Source organism: Choloepus didactylus, chromosome 1, assembly GCF_015220235.1.
Source record: "Choloepus didactylus isolate mChoDid1 chromosome 1, mChoDid1.pri, whole genome shotgun sequence".
NCBI lineage: Eukaryota > Metazoa > Chordata > Mammalia > Pilosa > Megalonychidae > Choloepus > Choloepus didactylus.
In genome coordinates this window covers 44,508,684-44,525,370 of record NC_051307.1, presented here as the reverse complement: position 1 = coordinate 44,525,370, position 16,687 = coordinate 44,508,684, and the positions used below count along the sequence as shown (strand labels likewise).

General features: G+C 34.3%; 1 protein-coding gene across 1 annotated transcript in view; it reads left to right on the top strand.

Moving 5' to 3' along the window:
* The window catches only part of GBE1 (1,4-alpha-glucan branching enzyme 1), a 357,328-nt gene that overhangs the window by 339,695 nt on the left and 946 nt on the right, over window positions 1-16,687 (top strand). Inside the window, exon 15 of the mRNA XM_037833759.1 lies at window positions 7,226-7,343. Within this exon, the coding sequence (XP_037689687.1) occupies window positions 7,226-7,343 (118 nt within the window). The remainder of the gene's footprint in view (window positions 1-7,225; window positions 7,344-16,687) is intronic.

The following is a 16,687-nucleotide window of genomic DNA, read 5'->3' as shown; positions in this document are numbered from 1 at the left end:
AAGAATGGGAAGCGGATGCTTATTATGAACAGAATGTCCAACTAGGATGAACTTAAATATTTGGAGATGGACAGAGGTGATGGTAGCATGTTGTGAGAATAACTAACAGTGCTGAATGGTATGTGAAGGTGGTGGAAAGGGGAAGCTCAGAGTCACTCATGTCACCAGAAGGAAAGTTGGAAGTTAAAAGATGGGAATGTATAAAATAGTGAATCTTGTGGTGGACAATGTCCATAATTAACTGTACAAATATTAGAAATCTCTCTCATGAACTAGAACAAATGTATGACACTATAACTAGAAGTTAATAATAGAGGGGAATATAGGGAAAAATATATACCTGTTGCAAACTGTATACTACAGTTAATAGTATTTTAACATTCTTTCATCAACAGTAAGAGATGTACTATACCAAAACTATGAATCAGTAATGGTGGGGGGTGGTTAGGGTTACGGGAGGATTTGAGTTTCCTTTTTTTGTCTTTATTTATTTTCTGGAGTAATGAAAATTTTCTAAAAATTGAAAAAAAATTTAATTGTGTTGGATGCACAGCTGCATGATGGTACCGTGGGCAATTGATTATACACTTTGGAATCTTTGGATAATTGTATAGTATGTGAACAATCTCAATTTAAAAACAAGAAAAAAAAGATGGGAATGTATCACAGTGAATCTTGTGGTGGACAATGTGACTAACTGTACAAATATTAAAATCTCTTTCATGAACTATAACAAATATATGACACCATAACTAGAAGTTAATAGTAGAGGGATATATAAGGGAAAATATACCTATTGCAAACTATGTACTACAGTTAGTAGTGTTTTAACATTCTTTCATCAATAGTAAGTAATGTACTGTACCAATACTATGAGTCAATATGGAGGGGGGGGTGGGTAGGGTTATGGGAGGATTTGAATTTTCTTTTTTTCCTTTCTTTCTTTTCTGGAGTAATGAAAATGTTCTAAAAATTGGAAAAAAAAAGTAATTGTAGTGATGGATGTGCAGCTGTATATGGTACTGTGGACAACTGATTGTGCACTTTGGAACTTTGGATAATTATATAGTATGTGAACAATCTCAAAATTAAATTAAAAAAATCAGAGATGCAAATAAATATTTATTTACAAGAGCTCACAGAATTGTAACAAAAAATGAAACTACCAAAGTTTTCTTTTCCTTTTTAAATTTATGTAAAAATTAAAGTAAAATTTTATGTTAGAGATATTGTAGATTTACACAAATAGCATACATAAAATATATAATATACTGAGTTCCTATATACCACTCCATTATTAACACCTTGCATTAGTGTAGTACATTTGTTATAATTCATGAAAGAACCTTTTAATAATTGTACTATTAGCTATAGTTGATTGTTTTTAATAGCCTTCACTATGCTGTTGACAGTCCTATGTTGTTTTTTTTTAACTTTTATTCTAGTAACATAAATACAATGTAAAATTTAGCCTTTTAACTACACTCACATATATAATGCAGTGCAGTTAATTACATTCACAATGTTGTGCTACCATCACCACCATCCATTACCAAAACTTTACAAGCAACCAAAACAGAAATTGTGTACAATTTAAGCATCAACTACTCCCCATTCCCTACCCTCCGCCTAGCCACTGGTAACCTGTATTCTAGATCCAAATTCTATGAGTTTGCTTATTCTAGTTGTTGCAGGTCAGTGAGATCATACAGTATTTGTACTTCAGTCTCTGGCTTATTTCACTCAACATGGTGTCTTAAAGGTTCATCCATGTTGTCTCGCATGAATAGGAACTTCATTCCTTTTTAGTGCTGAATAATAGTCCATTGTATGTATGTATCACATTTTGTTTATCCAGTCATCGGCTGATGGACACTTCGGTTGCTTCCATCTTTTGGCAATTGTGAATAATGCAGCTATGAACATCAATATGCAAATACTTGTTCAAGTCCCTGCTTTTAATTCTTTTAGGGATATACCTAGTAGTGGGATTGCCCGGTCATATGGTAATTCTGTACTTAGCTTTCTGAGGAACTGCCAAACCGTTTTCCACAGTGGTGGCACCATTTTACAATCCCATCAGCAATAAATGAGTGTTCCTATTTCTCCACACCCTCTCCAACATTTGTAGTTTTCTATTTTGTTAATAGTAGCCATTCTAGTGAGTGTGAAATGGTATCTCATTTTGGTTTGGATTTGCATTTCCCTAATAACTAATGATGTTCAGCATCTTTTCGTGTGCTTTTTAGCCACTTGTATATCCTCTTTGGAGAAATGTCTATTCAAGTCTTTTGCTCATTTTTTAATTGGGTTGTTTGTTCTTTTATTTATTGTTCAGTTGTAGGATTTCTTTATATATTATCAGATATGTGGTTTCCAAATAGTTTCTCCCTTTGAGTAGGTTCTCTTTTCACTTTTAAGTGTTAGTAAAGTTATTAAGTTATGAAGTTATTACTTCAAAGAATAAATAAGTAAATAAATAAAAACTAAAAGGGCCAATCAATTTGAGATGCTGTACAACTATAACCTATTTTTTTGTGGATTATAGCTGGCAATAAATAAAGTTCAATTCATGACACATAAAAAGGCAAGGAGTTGGTTAGAACATTCTGGCAAGCCCTGTGTTGGGTAGTTATCTTTAGACTATTCAAAACAAAATTCTCCTTGTTTTCCAGCTTCTGTTCTTACCCCACCAGATGATTGCTCACATCCTTCAATTAGAGCAGTCCTTAGAATTTTGTACCTAATGTTTTCTGCCTTCTGCAGTTAGTATAGGCTCTCCTGGGGTCATTCAGCTCCCAGAAATTCTTGCAATTGTAATAATATGGGTGGGTTGATTAAAGAATTAGATCTGAAAATAACTTACACCAAATTTCATATATGCTAAGATGCACATTTTTTCACATTTTACCGTATCTTCGTTTTGCATAACTATGGTTGGAATGGTAGTAGCATTTGTTTCCTTTCTTAGTGATACATAAAATAATTCATCTAAAAAATGTCTTAGATTTGAAGATATTTGCTAACTTACTAGCTTTGCCATCTTTATGGTCACCTAATCATGAGAGAACCCCTTTTATTGTCAATCAATTTGAAAACTCAGGGGTTAGACCTTACAATAAATTCCCTTAGCTTCATCAGGAATGAAGTGAGTTTAGTGTAGAATGATGTAAATGATAATACTTCTTACATCAAAATCCTTACACCTTGAACAGACACTTTATCAAGTGACTGAGCAAACACAGCAGCTTTTGAAGTATTTGAAGAGCCATTGAATTTAAGAGTCTTCGTGCCATCACTGTTCTATAATCTTATTAGTACAGGCCTCTTTCAGAACATGGCTCTTACTTGGTTCAACTTTAAGGACATAGATTATAAGATAATGTTAAAACTTCTTTTCTGCTTCAACCTGTTGATAGATACATCAAATACTTAGGAAGCTCTTGAATTTAAAATAAGAAGAAATCATGTTTTAAAATGCCATCCAAATTGATCGGAACCTATTTGATCTACTTTTATTATTTTTTTAAATCTCTATAAAAATTTTCTTTCTATCTCCCCCTCCTGTATTTTCCCAAATTGAGCAAAGTATTATTTTGGTCCAATTTTGTATTCACCTATAAAATGACCAAATGAACCTAGTGAACAAGATATGGACTTAGAACATGTGCAATCAAGTTCAGTTATTCAGAAGCCATAAGAAACCTGAGAATTTAGTCCTTTAACACCAGTTTTAAAAATTTAATTATATTAATCATTGAAATGACCATCACTGTACTGGCTTTTCCTATTTTCATTTCAACTCATGTCTCCTCGTTCTGGCATCTTTATGTTTGTAAACTCGACTTTAGAATTAAACAAGAAACTGCGTATGGAAACACTTTGCCTGATTCTTGGCACAGAGGTACAGATGGTAAAGACTAGGGTAGGCAGATGAAGATTTGACTTATGTGCACATCCCATTTCTGCCATGGGCTGTCTATTTTGAGGCACTAATATTCTCCCCTTCCGCTTCTGTTTTCACAAATTGAGCATCAGTTTCATTACATGTGAAATTGTTTATGAGGATTAATTGAAATAATATGTACAAATGCCTAGTGTTTGTCACACAGAAGTTGCCTCATATGTTAGCTATTTCCACTTCCCTCCCTGCCTTTGTCTTCTCTTCAGGCTTGACTCCAATCAGCTTTTGAGTACTGTCATTTGCAGAGCCAGAATCTCATTGATGTCTGTCTCTCCATTCCCACTATCAGAGTTTAGCCACACTTACTGTCCGTGGACCGTGGTTAGGCTCCTGTCTGGTTTCCCTGAATTAGTCTTTCCTTCCCCAGCCTATTCTGCCTCTAACCTCCAGGTTAATTGCCTTGATTCTCATACCCTTTCTCAAAAACCTTCCACATTTCCATACATACTACCAAAATAAATTGAAACAGCCTAGCCCAGCCTTCAAAACTCTTTATATACAGTTACATACTGCTTTCTGCTTTAGTTTGTAGACATTCATATGCTTGTCTTACTTCCCCTTAAAGGCCGTAAAGTTGCATGTAAACCAAAACCATATTTGAGCCACTTTCATATCTCTGGCAGTGCTTTACGATTTGTACATACTTAGTAGATGAATGATGGAGTAAAGATAATTTATTATGCTTTCCTCTAATATAAAAAAATGATACATGTAATTTAAATATTAAGAAGGAATTTAAAAATAAGTGTAAACTGGCACTGAGTTATATTTTCGAGGTGATGTTCTTTAATGGAAGGGGGTGAATGTAGATGCTTTGTGTTGTATATTTGCCCCATGTCATTTGTGTGTTAAAGTGTGTGTGCGTGAGAGAAACAGAGATAGAGACAGAGAAGTGAGAGAATGCTCCAGTGAGAGAAACCCCCCCGCCAAAAAAAATCAGTTGCTCAAATAACTTCTGTAAAATTTTTAGTTCTAATTTGAAGCAGTGTTCCAGGAGATGGGATTTCCCGATATTTAAGTATGCTGTGGTAGCAATTTATAATTACCAACTCTTTCAAAACATTACTTTTAATCTAGTATTTTAACTTGTTGCAATTTTGGGAGTTTAAGGATTGTATTTTCTAAAGGAAATTATTTTGTTCTCTGGGTAAGGTAGACACAGGGCTGGGTAATGCCAAAAGTGGCCACAGCCGAGATTCTTCTTTAAATTATAGATCAGGAAAAAGTCTAAATTGATATTTTAAAACATTTTGTATGGCTTTTGTAAGCTTTTCCTTTACAATTTCAAATTATACATATACATAGTTATATATATAGAAACAAGTATATTCTAATCAATTTCCTAATGCTGATCCCTTTCAATGTCAAAAAAAAAAAAAATAGATCCTTATAGGATAGCAGCTGTTCCTTCAGTGTCCTTTGAGAAGATATATAGGCAAAAGTTACTATTAATTTGGTGACTTTTTAAATGAGTATGTATTTTATTAATCAAAAGACCTACATACTTCTTTGAAATATAGTAGTAAACGTACATGATAGCATAATTTAGTCTTCAATGTCCAATGTACATTTAGATTCCTAGACCCTTATGATACTCTAACTACCAGTCAGTGACACCCTTATAATAACAAGACCATCCATTCTGTGATTCTCAACCCAAGTTTGGGAAACAATGTTTTTGATGATACATTTGCTTTTTTCATCTGCTACTACCAATAATCAATATTGTTAACCATTACTTTACTGATACTCCAATTCCTTAGTTTTCAAAAGTATTCTAGAGCATTTTTTTCTAAACTGTACTTTTTTGAATATTTGTAGGAACATTTAATGTAAAATGAAGAAGAAAAGTTAAACTTTTAATAGCTCCTTTCATTTGACAGTTATTATTTCATTTATTTACTATGTCTCCAATGATTTTTCACTACCCATATTTCACCATTAAATTGGTATGCTGAAATCATTTTCACATATATTGAGTAAGTTTAGAATTTCACCTATACCTGAGCATAGTCATCTTTTGAAAATCTGTCTCCCCCCCCCTTTTCTCTATCTCTTTTCTTTAAACACACAACCATTATTATGAGTTTGAATCAGAATAGGCTGATCAGAATTGACCAAGATGAAGTACCACTCCCAGTGAAAGATCCTGTGGCAAATCCACCTGCATCTCTTTTCCATAGGTTCCCCAGGTATGAAAATGATGGATAATTGTTTGTTCCTCACATGTACTATTAATTTGATATATTTTTCAATGATATAAATATACAGACGTTTCTGAGATTAAATATTTATATACCAGAAAAAACAAACACCACATGCTTAAAACTATTTCCCTCTTTAAGGTAGAAGAAGCTTAAGGTTTCTAAGTACCCATGTATATTTACTTGTGGATTTTTTAAATAGAGTACCATTTCCAGACATTTGGGGCATAATAACGATAGTATTTATTGTGTTGTAAATACAATAATGCTAACAGGCCTAATAACTCACTCTAAAAAATCAGATGGTAAATTATAGCAGATCATAGAATTGCAACCTGTGGCCTGATGAATAGACTGTTTACATGATCTTGCTGCATTAATAGCAATGTGGTGTCTATAACCAGGGGAAGCGAGTAAGGGTCCTCCATTCTGTGTTATTCAGACTGCAAGTGGGTATTTTGTTCAGTTCTATATTCCTCCCTTTAATAACCAGCATCTAGGAAACAGATGAATTCAGAGACAGGAAATAGAGTTAAAAAAAAAAATCAAATGAGGAATGATAGAAAAGTGCTGGGATTATATTTAGTATGTATTTAGTGATATATTTATAGGACATGTAGAGATAGCATAGATATTATTAAATATTTGAAAGGGTATTATATGGTTATTGAACTTAATCTTTTCTACTTCTCTGGATAGAAATATTACCAAGGAGTCAAATTTCTGTTTAATATGGAGAAGAATTCTAATAAATGAAATGGATTGCTTTAAGAGAAAAGTAGATTCTTTGTTAATAGATACATTCGTTTCCGACTGGATGACGACTTGATGAGCTATGATAGAAGGATAACAAGGGTCACACGGATGTGTAGCCTGGATATCCTAGAAAGACCCTTTCAAACTTGCGAATCTGGAATATTAGAGAAGAAATGAGTACATAGCACTAATTATGTTTTAACAGTGTTCTGAATATTCACTTTTAAATTGCTGTCCCAGAACATATTCCGTAGTGTTTCATTCAATGTCTAAACCATTCTTAATTCCTTAATAGCTGTACATTCAAAATTGTGCTAGATTCAGATGCAGGCGAGTATGGAGGACACCAGAGACTGGACCACAGTACTGACTTCTTTTCCGAGGCTTTTGAACATAATGCGCGTCCTCATTCTCTTTTGGTAAGTAAGGTTTTTAAGTTTCTCTTTTAATTTAATGCTTGATTTTTAAAGTGATGTTTATGTTCAAAGAAATAACTCTTCAACAAGTGACATTCAAAAAGGGGGGTAAGGAAGGGAGACTGCGCTAAAGTAAAAAAAGCCTCAATAGAAAGAAAAAAACAGATGCAGTATGTGCAGGGGTAAACTAAACTGGGGTTTGGAAAAGCTAACAATACAGGGTGTGGAGGGCAATCAGGGAAATTTGAATATTAATAGGATTAAAGGTCATTCCTCAAAAATTAGAGGAAAGAGTTTTTAAATTTTTCTTTCTAATGTGAACATACCTGTTCTTTATATAAAAAATTACTTCCCTTCTACTCTTCTTGCTTACTCTGTAATATCTTACATTGAACAGATTTCTACATTAACTCTCTAATGAAGTTTAATTTAAAACATCTTAAAAGAATCAATAAAAATATTTATCTTTTTTTCTTTGGTATACTAAATTGAATACTGAATTCATTCTGGATATAAAATTCTTGGTTTCCTCATATTATCAGGAAATTTATTATAGTATATAACTAAATTTAATTTTGAGGTGTTGACACAAATCACACCATATTGCTTTTAACTCCTTGGTTTAAATTCTAAAAAAAAAAAAGGAATATAGAATTTAGCAAATTTCTTGATGTGATAGAATTCCTCATTTAATTTATTGTTCATGTCTCTCTGTCCCTGTTTGACTTTCAGTCCATCTGTCTGTCTCTCTCTGTCAGTCTCTTTCTCTCCAAGATCTGCCTTTTTTTAAAAATAACAAGCACTCTTGGATTAAAGATGTGCTTTCACATTCATGAAACTAGGATATATCTAACAAATACATGGCTTTATCATAGCTATTAAAACTACAGTTTGGGTGAAATCCCTCATTTTTCAAAAAGCTAGGTATAAGTCAGATGTGAGAATCTGTATGATACCCCTGACTCCCCCTATCTTGATTATTATCTTAGATTGACACCAACACATCACCTTGTAAGCTGTCACATTATATACAGGGCTGATGTGCCAAGAAGAGTGGCATAAAATAAATGGAAAGAGCAGGGATGAGCATCATTGAATTGTTAGATTATCAGCTGAGGAAAATGTAATGGCCGTAGGAGACTTAGGTATTGCCCTAGTGTGTGTGTGTGTGTGTGTGTGTGTGTGTGTGTGCGCGCGCGCGCGCGCGCGCGCACCCACACACACATAATAAGGGTTTGTGTCAATGATTGTTTTAGTTTCCTTGACTGCTCAAGAAAATACCATGAAATGAGTAGGGTTAAAAAAGGAATTTATTTGCTCACAATTTGAGGCTGGGAAACAGTCAAACCAAAGTATTATCAAGGCGATGCTTTCTTTCCTAAGACTGTGGCATTCTGGGGCTGGCTGCTGACCATCCTTGGTCTTTAGCTCATCTGTCACATGGCAATGTGCGTGGCAGCATCTCCTGGCCTCTCTCTTCTAGGTCTTTTGAATTTCAGCTTCTGACTTCTTGTGGCTTTCTCTCCCTGTGTCTGAATTTCATTCAGCTTATAAAGGACTCCAATAACAGGATTAAGACTCATCCTGATAGGGCTGAGCCACACCTTAATTGAAGTAACCTTATCAAAAGGTCCAACTTAAAATGAGCTCATACCCACAGGAATGGATTAGATTTAAGAACATGTTTTTCTGGGCACATACAGAGTCAAACCACCATAATGATACTATACATATAGCTATCAGTGTGTGTGTGTGTGTGTGTGTGTTTAAAGAAGGAGAGCTCAAAAGTGCTAGCAGATTCTTTCTTCAAAGACATTGTTGCATTAGTTTGTCAGACCATTCAACTTTTTTTTTTTTTTATTAAATTCAGTTTTATTGAAATACATTCACACACCATACAATCATCCATGGTGTACAATCCACTGTCCACAGTATGATAATATAGTTATGCGTTCATCACCACAATCTATCTCTGAACATTTTCCTTACATCAGAAAGAACCAGAACTATAAAGAATAAAAGTGAAAAAAGAACACCCAAATCATCCCCCCATCCCACCCCATTTGTCCTTTAGTTTTTATCCCCGTTTTTCTACTCATCCATACACTAGATAAAGGGGGTGTGATCCGCAAAGTCTTCACAATCACACTGTCACCCCTTGTAATCTACATTATTATATAATTGTCTTCAGGAGTCCAGACTGCTGGGTTGGAGTTTGGTAGTTTCAGGTATTTACTTCTAGCTATTCCAATACATTAAAACCTAAGAGGTGTTATCTATATAGTTCATAAGAATCTCCACCAGAGTGACCTCTCAACTCCATTTGAAATCTCTCAGCCACTGAAACTATTTCGTCTCATTTTGCATCCCCCTTTTGGTCAAGAAGATACTCTCAGTCCCACGATGCCGGGTCCACATTCATCCCCGGGAGTCATATTCTGCATTGCCAGGGAGATTTACAACCCAGGGAGTCGGGTCCCACGTAGGGGGGAGGGCAGCGAGTTCACCTGTCGAGATGGCTCAGTTAGAGAGAGAGAGGCCACATCTGAGCAACAAAGAGGTACGCAAGGGGAGACTCTTAGGCACAATTAAATGCAAGTTTAGACTCTCCTTTGCTTCATAAGGGCACGTCCCATGATCGAGGGCTCAGCACATCAAACCGCCAGTCCCAATGTTTGTGACAACATCAACACCAGTCCAAGTGAGGATGTCCAACACATCCGCACCTTCCCCCAGATCCTTGGGGCTGGGGAGGGGGAGGCTGTAAATATATTTTTTATTATCTGCCCAAATTACTTTGGGATGTGTCACTATTTCACTCCAGCCTATACTAACCTACCATATCTCACTTCCTATTCAAGGTTCCATGCAATTGTGGTGTTTGAACAAATCGACTGTAGAGTTGTACCGTTTAGAAAATTTAGATCCTGTACCAAATAGATATCTCTTCCCTTGGTCTCGTATGGAAGTTGAAGTTTTAAAACACAATCAGTTCCAACCTTTACCCTTTGGCCTGGCTTGCCCTGCAGACCATTCAACTTTGACATGTAAAATAAGATTAATAAAAATACTTTCAGAAATGAAGGAAAATTATCTTAAAGCTCTGAAATAACCAAAAGAATACCCAGAGTTAGAGACCCCCAGGGGCTAGGGAAAATGATTGAACTCACAAAGAAGAGTCATGAAGAAGCAGCAACCAATTGCAATAAAGCTTAAGCAATTCTGCACATTTACTTTCCAGCCCTAATGAACTTAAAACAATTTAACTAGCCTGGAAGAGGTTTGAAATATTCAAACAGTAAAAACAGTAGGTAGCCAACTTTCCTCAGTGTTCATGTGTCCAAACGGTTCTGTTTGGGAGGGAGGCCTGGTGGTAGAATGAAAAGATCACAAAATGTCGTGGCAGAAGTCCTGGGTCCAAGCCCCCTTTCTGCCATTTATTGGCTGTGAGAACTTGAGTGAGTAATTAAAGTTTTTTGAGCCTCACTTTCCCTCAAATATAAAATTGATTAATAATAATATCCCCTCTATAGCAAAGATTTTTCTGAGGCGTAAATTCATTACCATATACAAGCTTTTTGGAAACTACAAAATGCTATTGTATATGTATTTTAAGGTTATTCTTGTCATGGCCATTCAATATTTTAAATATGTCAAGACATTAGATGTTTCAGGGACATACAAATGAAGAAGAATTTATCCCAAATTTGGGAAATTACGACTGTAGGTAAGGGCTCACAATCTGTGGGTTTGAGCAGAAAATATCTTGACGTCCTTTTGATTTTTTAAAAGCAAAGATATGGTCATAGTTGAAACAAGTCCACTAAACAGCAGCAACAGCATTCAGGAGATTACTTTTCAAGCACTAATTGAATTTATCTCGCAAATATAGAATGTACAGTTCTAAGTTAGCGGGTGGAATGGAGAATCTCATAAGTCTCCATAAATAAGTAGAGGAATGCAGCACCGCCAGCCCATGAGAAATAGAATAGAGCTTAGCCACTGCCTGTAATAGAATTCTAATCCAAGTCAGTCAGTAAGGTGGGGGTTAGCCCTATCTTCCAGCAGCAGCAATTTGTTTTCGATGACTACAGGTGTTTCAGGTATTACTCATTTAAATAAGTCTTTAGGCTCCAGATGAAACGATCACTGGTTTTAATGTAGGAGGAAGGGAAACCAAATGGACCAGTAAAATACAGAAAGTCCAAGAAAACAGGTTATTCTGAGAATAGTTCAAGAAGAAAATCACATTTAAAAAGATACCTATTATAAGAACTCCTCATTATATTGGAGCTTCTTATTAAGCTGATTTATATATGTGCTGGGATCCAATCAAGTGTCTTGAACGTGACTGTGCTATAAGTTTCATACCGCCACCAGTGAGATCAGTCATGCCTTGCACACTCAGAACATAAAGACGGGCGGGGGCCCAACATTTGCTAAAGCTTAATTTGCAAGTTCAATAATCCAAAGGATCTGCTGAATAAGTGTCAAATCTGTTTTCAAAGATAGCAACAAACATAGCTGGAAGAATTCTTAAAATAGTCATACATGCTGCAGCATCAGCAGGTACCACTCTAATGTCATCTTTATGTGCTCCATCAGTTGCAGCCAGCAGAAGCCAGGGAACAACTGCGTGCAAACTACCATTACAAGGTATTTGCTAAGGTCAGAGTATTTCACAAATTCCAAAAAGCAATAGGGCAGAATTCCATTCTGCTTTACTGGCAGTTATTGGAAAGTCTGTTTTAGCACAATCATTTCTCTCTATTTTGGTTCCTGATACAGGAACCTATATGTTAACTTTGAATGTTAACCTTGATGTTAATTAGTGCACTGGTGGGCAGGGGGGGCTTCTCATCTCTTCTCTGGTTCATAAATTGAAGTTCCCTGGCACAAATGGAAGTAAGAGATTATTGCGCTTTCAATGAATTATATTCCTTTACAGAAATTCAAGCAGTTTCAACAATGAAAATGTGAATAAAACAATAGTTTTAGCATTTATTACTTTGCCACTTAGTTCCCTTTCCAATAAGAAGTAGGGCTATTTATCCCGTTCTAAATTTGGGGGTCAAATGCACACTTTGGGTTTGATTCAGGGTTTTGTCATAGATGTATCTTTTTTGTCCTTAAGTTATTTGTAGTGAAGATACAACTTAATAATGGATATAATATCTTTTACTGTATCCAAAATTATTTTTCAGACCTTTGAAAAATAATCACAAATCTTAAAGTTTTTAATGTTTCTAAATTAGATAATATACATTTCTATTAAGAAATATTTATTTCATCACTTTTTCTCTAAAACAAAATAATAAGAGTTAGAATAAGATTCTTTATTCTTAGAAATTATTTTATAAACTGGAGTGTGTATGTAAAGACTAAAGTAATTTTATATGTGATTCTTATTTTTCAAAAATTCCTTATGGATAATTTGAATATGTAGACTTTTTAAACTCTAATGCCATTTTCATTGAAACATGTTTTCATAATACCAAGATATCTGGATGGCTATTGCTAAATTTAACAATTTCTAAGGAAAAATAAAAAATAATTTTTAAAATCTTAAGCCATTTTTTATTTTAAAATTTTCTTATTCAAATTTCTTGACATCTTGTTCTCCAAAATTGTGTAGTTTTGACAACTCAATTAAGACCCTAAAGGAACAAAAAGTTTTGTCTGTATGACATAATCATTATGTGATCAGTTATTTTTTTAGCCATGCTAATTGTTGGTAGAGTAATTAAGTAAAGATAGTCAAAATAAGCAGGTAAATTAGCATGCATTTTGGCTTGCTTAGTGACTGAATTGGATTTTACTGTGGCAATCTGATTCCTCTGAAGAGTTGGCTATAAATAAAGCTAGAAAAAATGAAATTTATGGCCACACATTACATTGTTTCATATGTTCTTAATGTAATGTTTGTTACAAAATGTTTAGGGATTAATGGTTAGAAATGGGCATAGTAGATATGTTTATCTGCATATGTTATCTGTGACCTGCATGCTAAATTGTTTCTAAATACATGTGCTTAAATATCAATGTTTATATTTAGATGTACTTAAACATTTATGTTTAAATCTACTTAAATTATTTTCATGTTTCTTTACTTTTGCTTTATGATCTTTAATTAAACTTATAAAAGGAGAGTTACACAGTGAATACTTAGCACTAAATAATAGGAATCCCAAATTATTCGTGTCTGTAATTGTCTCCACATAAGGATTAGCTCTGATTATATCAAATCCTTTACTGTAATTGGAGAGTGCTTTCCTAACCACAAAGAAAATGTATTTACATTGTCAGAATATAGAAGAAAACTCAAAATTCCATAAATAGCTTTGGTTAAGAAAAATCACTTGCTTGGAGAAATTCTTTCATGTTACCTATGTTGCAAGGGCTTTAGAACAACCTAAATAAATTCTGGTAAGTAACACTGCATTGAAAAAAATATAATTACACAATATTCCTGTTAATGATATTATACTAAAGGGTTTTAAGCAGATAATATTAAGAGATCTCTAAGTGTGACTGGAATTGGCATCAAAAAGCTCCTTACATAAAATGACCATTTTCATTAAAGAGATTTGTTGGACTATTTTTGTTTTAATAATTAATACAAATGACAAAATAGGAAACTCAGTACATGTATTGCCAACTTCAAACATTTTACATTATCACTTTTTACTCTTCAGTTTGGGCTAGCTAAAATAGCAAAAGATCAAAGAGAGTAAGTTGTTTCTAAATTAGTAGATAGTTATTACAGTATTTATATTTAATTAACAAAATAATTATAAGGTTGCAAATTAAACAAAGTATATACCAGAAGTTCATAGGGTCCACATGTGAAGTTCACTTGACTTGTTCTGATATACCATTCAGTGCCATACACTGAGGAGGGACTTACCATTATTTGTCTTGTACCTGCCTTGTATGTTCCATTGCTAATTTCTCTGGAGCCTTAAGCCTATTAGAGTCCTCTTACTTGCATGTAGAACAGTATCATGTCAGAGAAACACTTTTAAATAGAGGGAATCATATTCTTTTGTCCACTTTCTAGTGCTACTGAGAAATTTAGATTGATCTTCAGTTTTAGATTGCTCATGGCAGAAATAATTCTGAACCATTCTGATTATAGCCTGCCATCCCTCTGATTAAACCTGGTTACTGTGCTCCCATAAATAATATATATAATGTATCCCTTAATAAGTAGGTGGCAAACTTCTTAGAAAAGGCAGGTCTTTGTCTCTTGATCATGCCTATTTTAATAAATCTTGGGTATGGACTTGGTTGGATCTGACTTTTGGTTGCTTTTGTTTCTCCTCTGTTGCTTTGGTCTATATTGCTTTGGACTGTGTGACTTTGTCTGTAGCCCAGTCATGGAAATATGCATCTTTTGGATTGCATCTGTCTGGATTGTTGGTGACAGTTCTCCCTTGTACCTGGATACCTCTAGCTTCCTTTTACTAACCAGTCTCATAACACCTTACCTGTCACAGTCACAGAGAAAACATTGAATGGAAGGGATTCCATTAGCAGTTAAATTCTGATGTGGTTTAAAAACCATAGTGCATTTAAAATAATATGCAAATTATTGGAAAACAGATCGTGGCATTTAAGTACATGGTTTCCCTACAGTTAATGACTTCAGGGATATAATATTTATCTTTTTGGATGTATTTTCCTGTAAATCAGACTGTGAGACACTGAGCTACATAGGGACTGTTAGCATTTGTGAAATTTTTCTGAGTTGGTGATCATACCCTAAATCACTATTACTTTTAATTGAAGACTATAAAAACTGCTCTCCAGCCATTACTCTTATAAATTTCTTGAAATTCCATTTTAAGACTGATTTAATCTTTGACATTCAAAACTAACCAACTACACTGGTGTATCTTTTTTTTTTTTTTTTTTTGAGTTTTTAATTGTTCTTTCACACAGAAACTAAAAGAAAATACATTCATTTGCAGAATTGAGATGCATTGAACATGCAATAGTTTCATTCAATGAAAATCAGCTGTTTCTGTTATTTTACTTCTTTTTTCATTTTTCTAAAGCCATGTTTGCTTTGCACTTTTCATTCTGGTTCTAAATTATAAGCAATTTTTGTTCCATCATACTGATTTTCATTTAGAAATAAAGTGGCTAAAAATAATAAAATATTAGCAAATTCATAAATGAGATAGATTGTCACAGTGATGACAACAATCTATAATATTTTACTGTTTGCTTTGTTAATAATGGTTAAATATGTATGTATAGAATAGCGCATAAATAAGCATCAAACAGTAAAAATCACTTATCAGTGTTATAAAAATTAATTCAGATTTCAGTATATTAGAGAATTTCTTATGAAATATGGATATATTGATCCCACTATTATTTATTATTTTATTCATTATTCATTCTTTTCTTCACTCACTATTGGCACTTACTTTGTCCAGACATTATTGTAAGAGCTAGGAATATAAAGACATATATGGCTTCTACCCACATAAAACTTATAGTTTAGTGGGGAGGAGATGGTAAACTTGAAAAAAAAAAACAAAACATACAAACACAAGTTGTGTTAAGTGTTCAGACAGAAACAAAGAGTATGGTGATAGAAGATAAAGTAGAGAACCTATCATATCTTGAGTTGTCAAGGAAAGTGTCTCCAGGGAGCTGGTATTTTTTGAGACCCAAGAGATACAGCAAGGCAGAAAGTATTCTTAGCAGAAGGCAGAGCATAGGCAGAGACCCAGAAGAAGGAAAGAGTTTGGCATGTTCAAGGAACTGAAGGGAGCCTGTGGCTGGAGCCTGTGGAAGGGACCCTGTGGCTGGGTAAGGGGAAAAGAGGCAAGAGATGAACTGACTGAGATGTGAGACAAAGACAAGAATATGAGGCAGGGCTATGTGGGGCATGTGAGGAATGGTTGTTTTATTTTAAATGCAGTGGCAAGCTTATTGGTTGCTTTAAAGTGGGAAGTATTCTAAATGCACTTAGAAGTTTTTTCATTGCATTTAGGTTTTTGATCTTAAAAAGAGAGGAAAAAAGAAAACAGAGAGAATGAATGATAAATAAGTGTCATGATGCCAAACAGTACTTTAGCATTGCTATTATTCAGCTGAAAAAAAGAATATTGCAAATTATAGAGCAGCTTTCCTTCACTTGACTCTTGCCTAAATATGGCCATAAGAATGCCATTTATGTCACCAGTGTCTGACATTGTTTTTTGTAAATCAGATGGAGCCCTCTAGTGGTGACTGCTTTAAAATAGTCTTACACTGATACCACAACTGTTGTAGCTGTGGACTTGAGCCTCCTCAGAACTGAGAGAGAGCATTGTAAAGACAACAGCAAC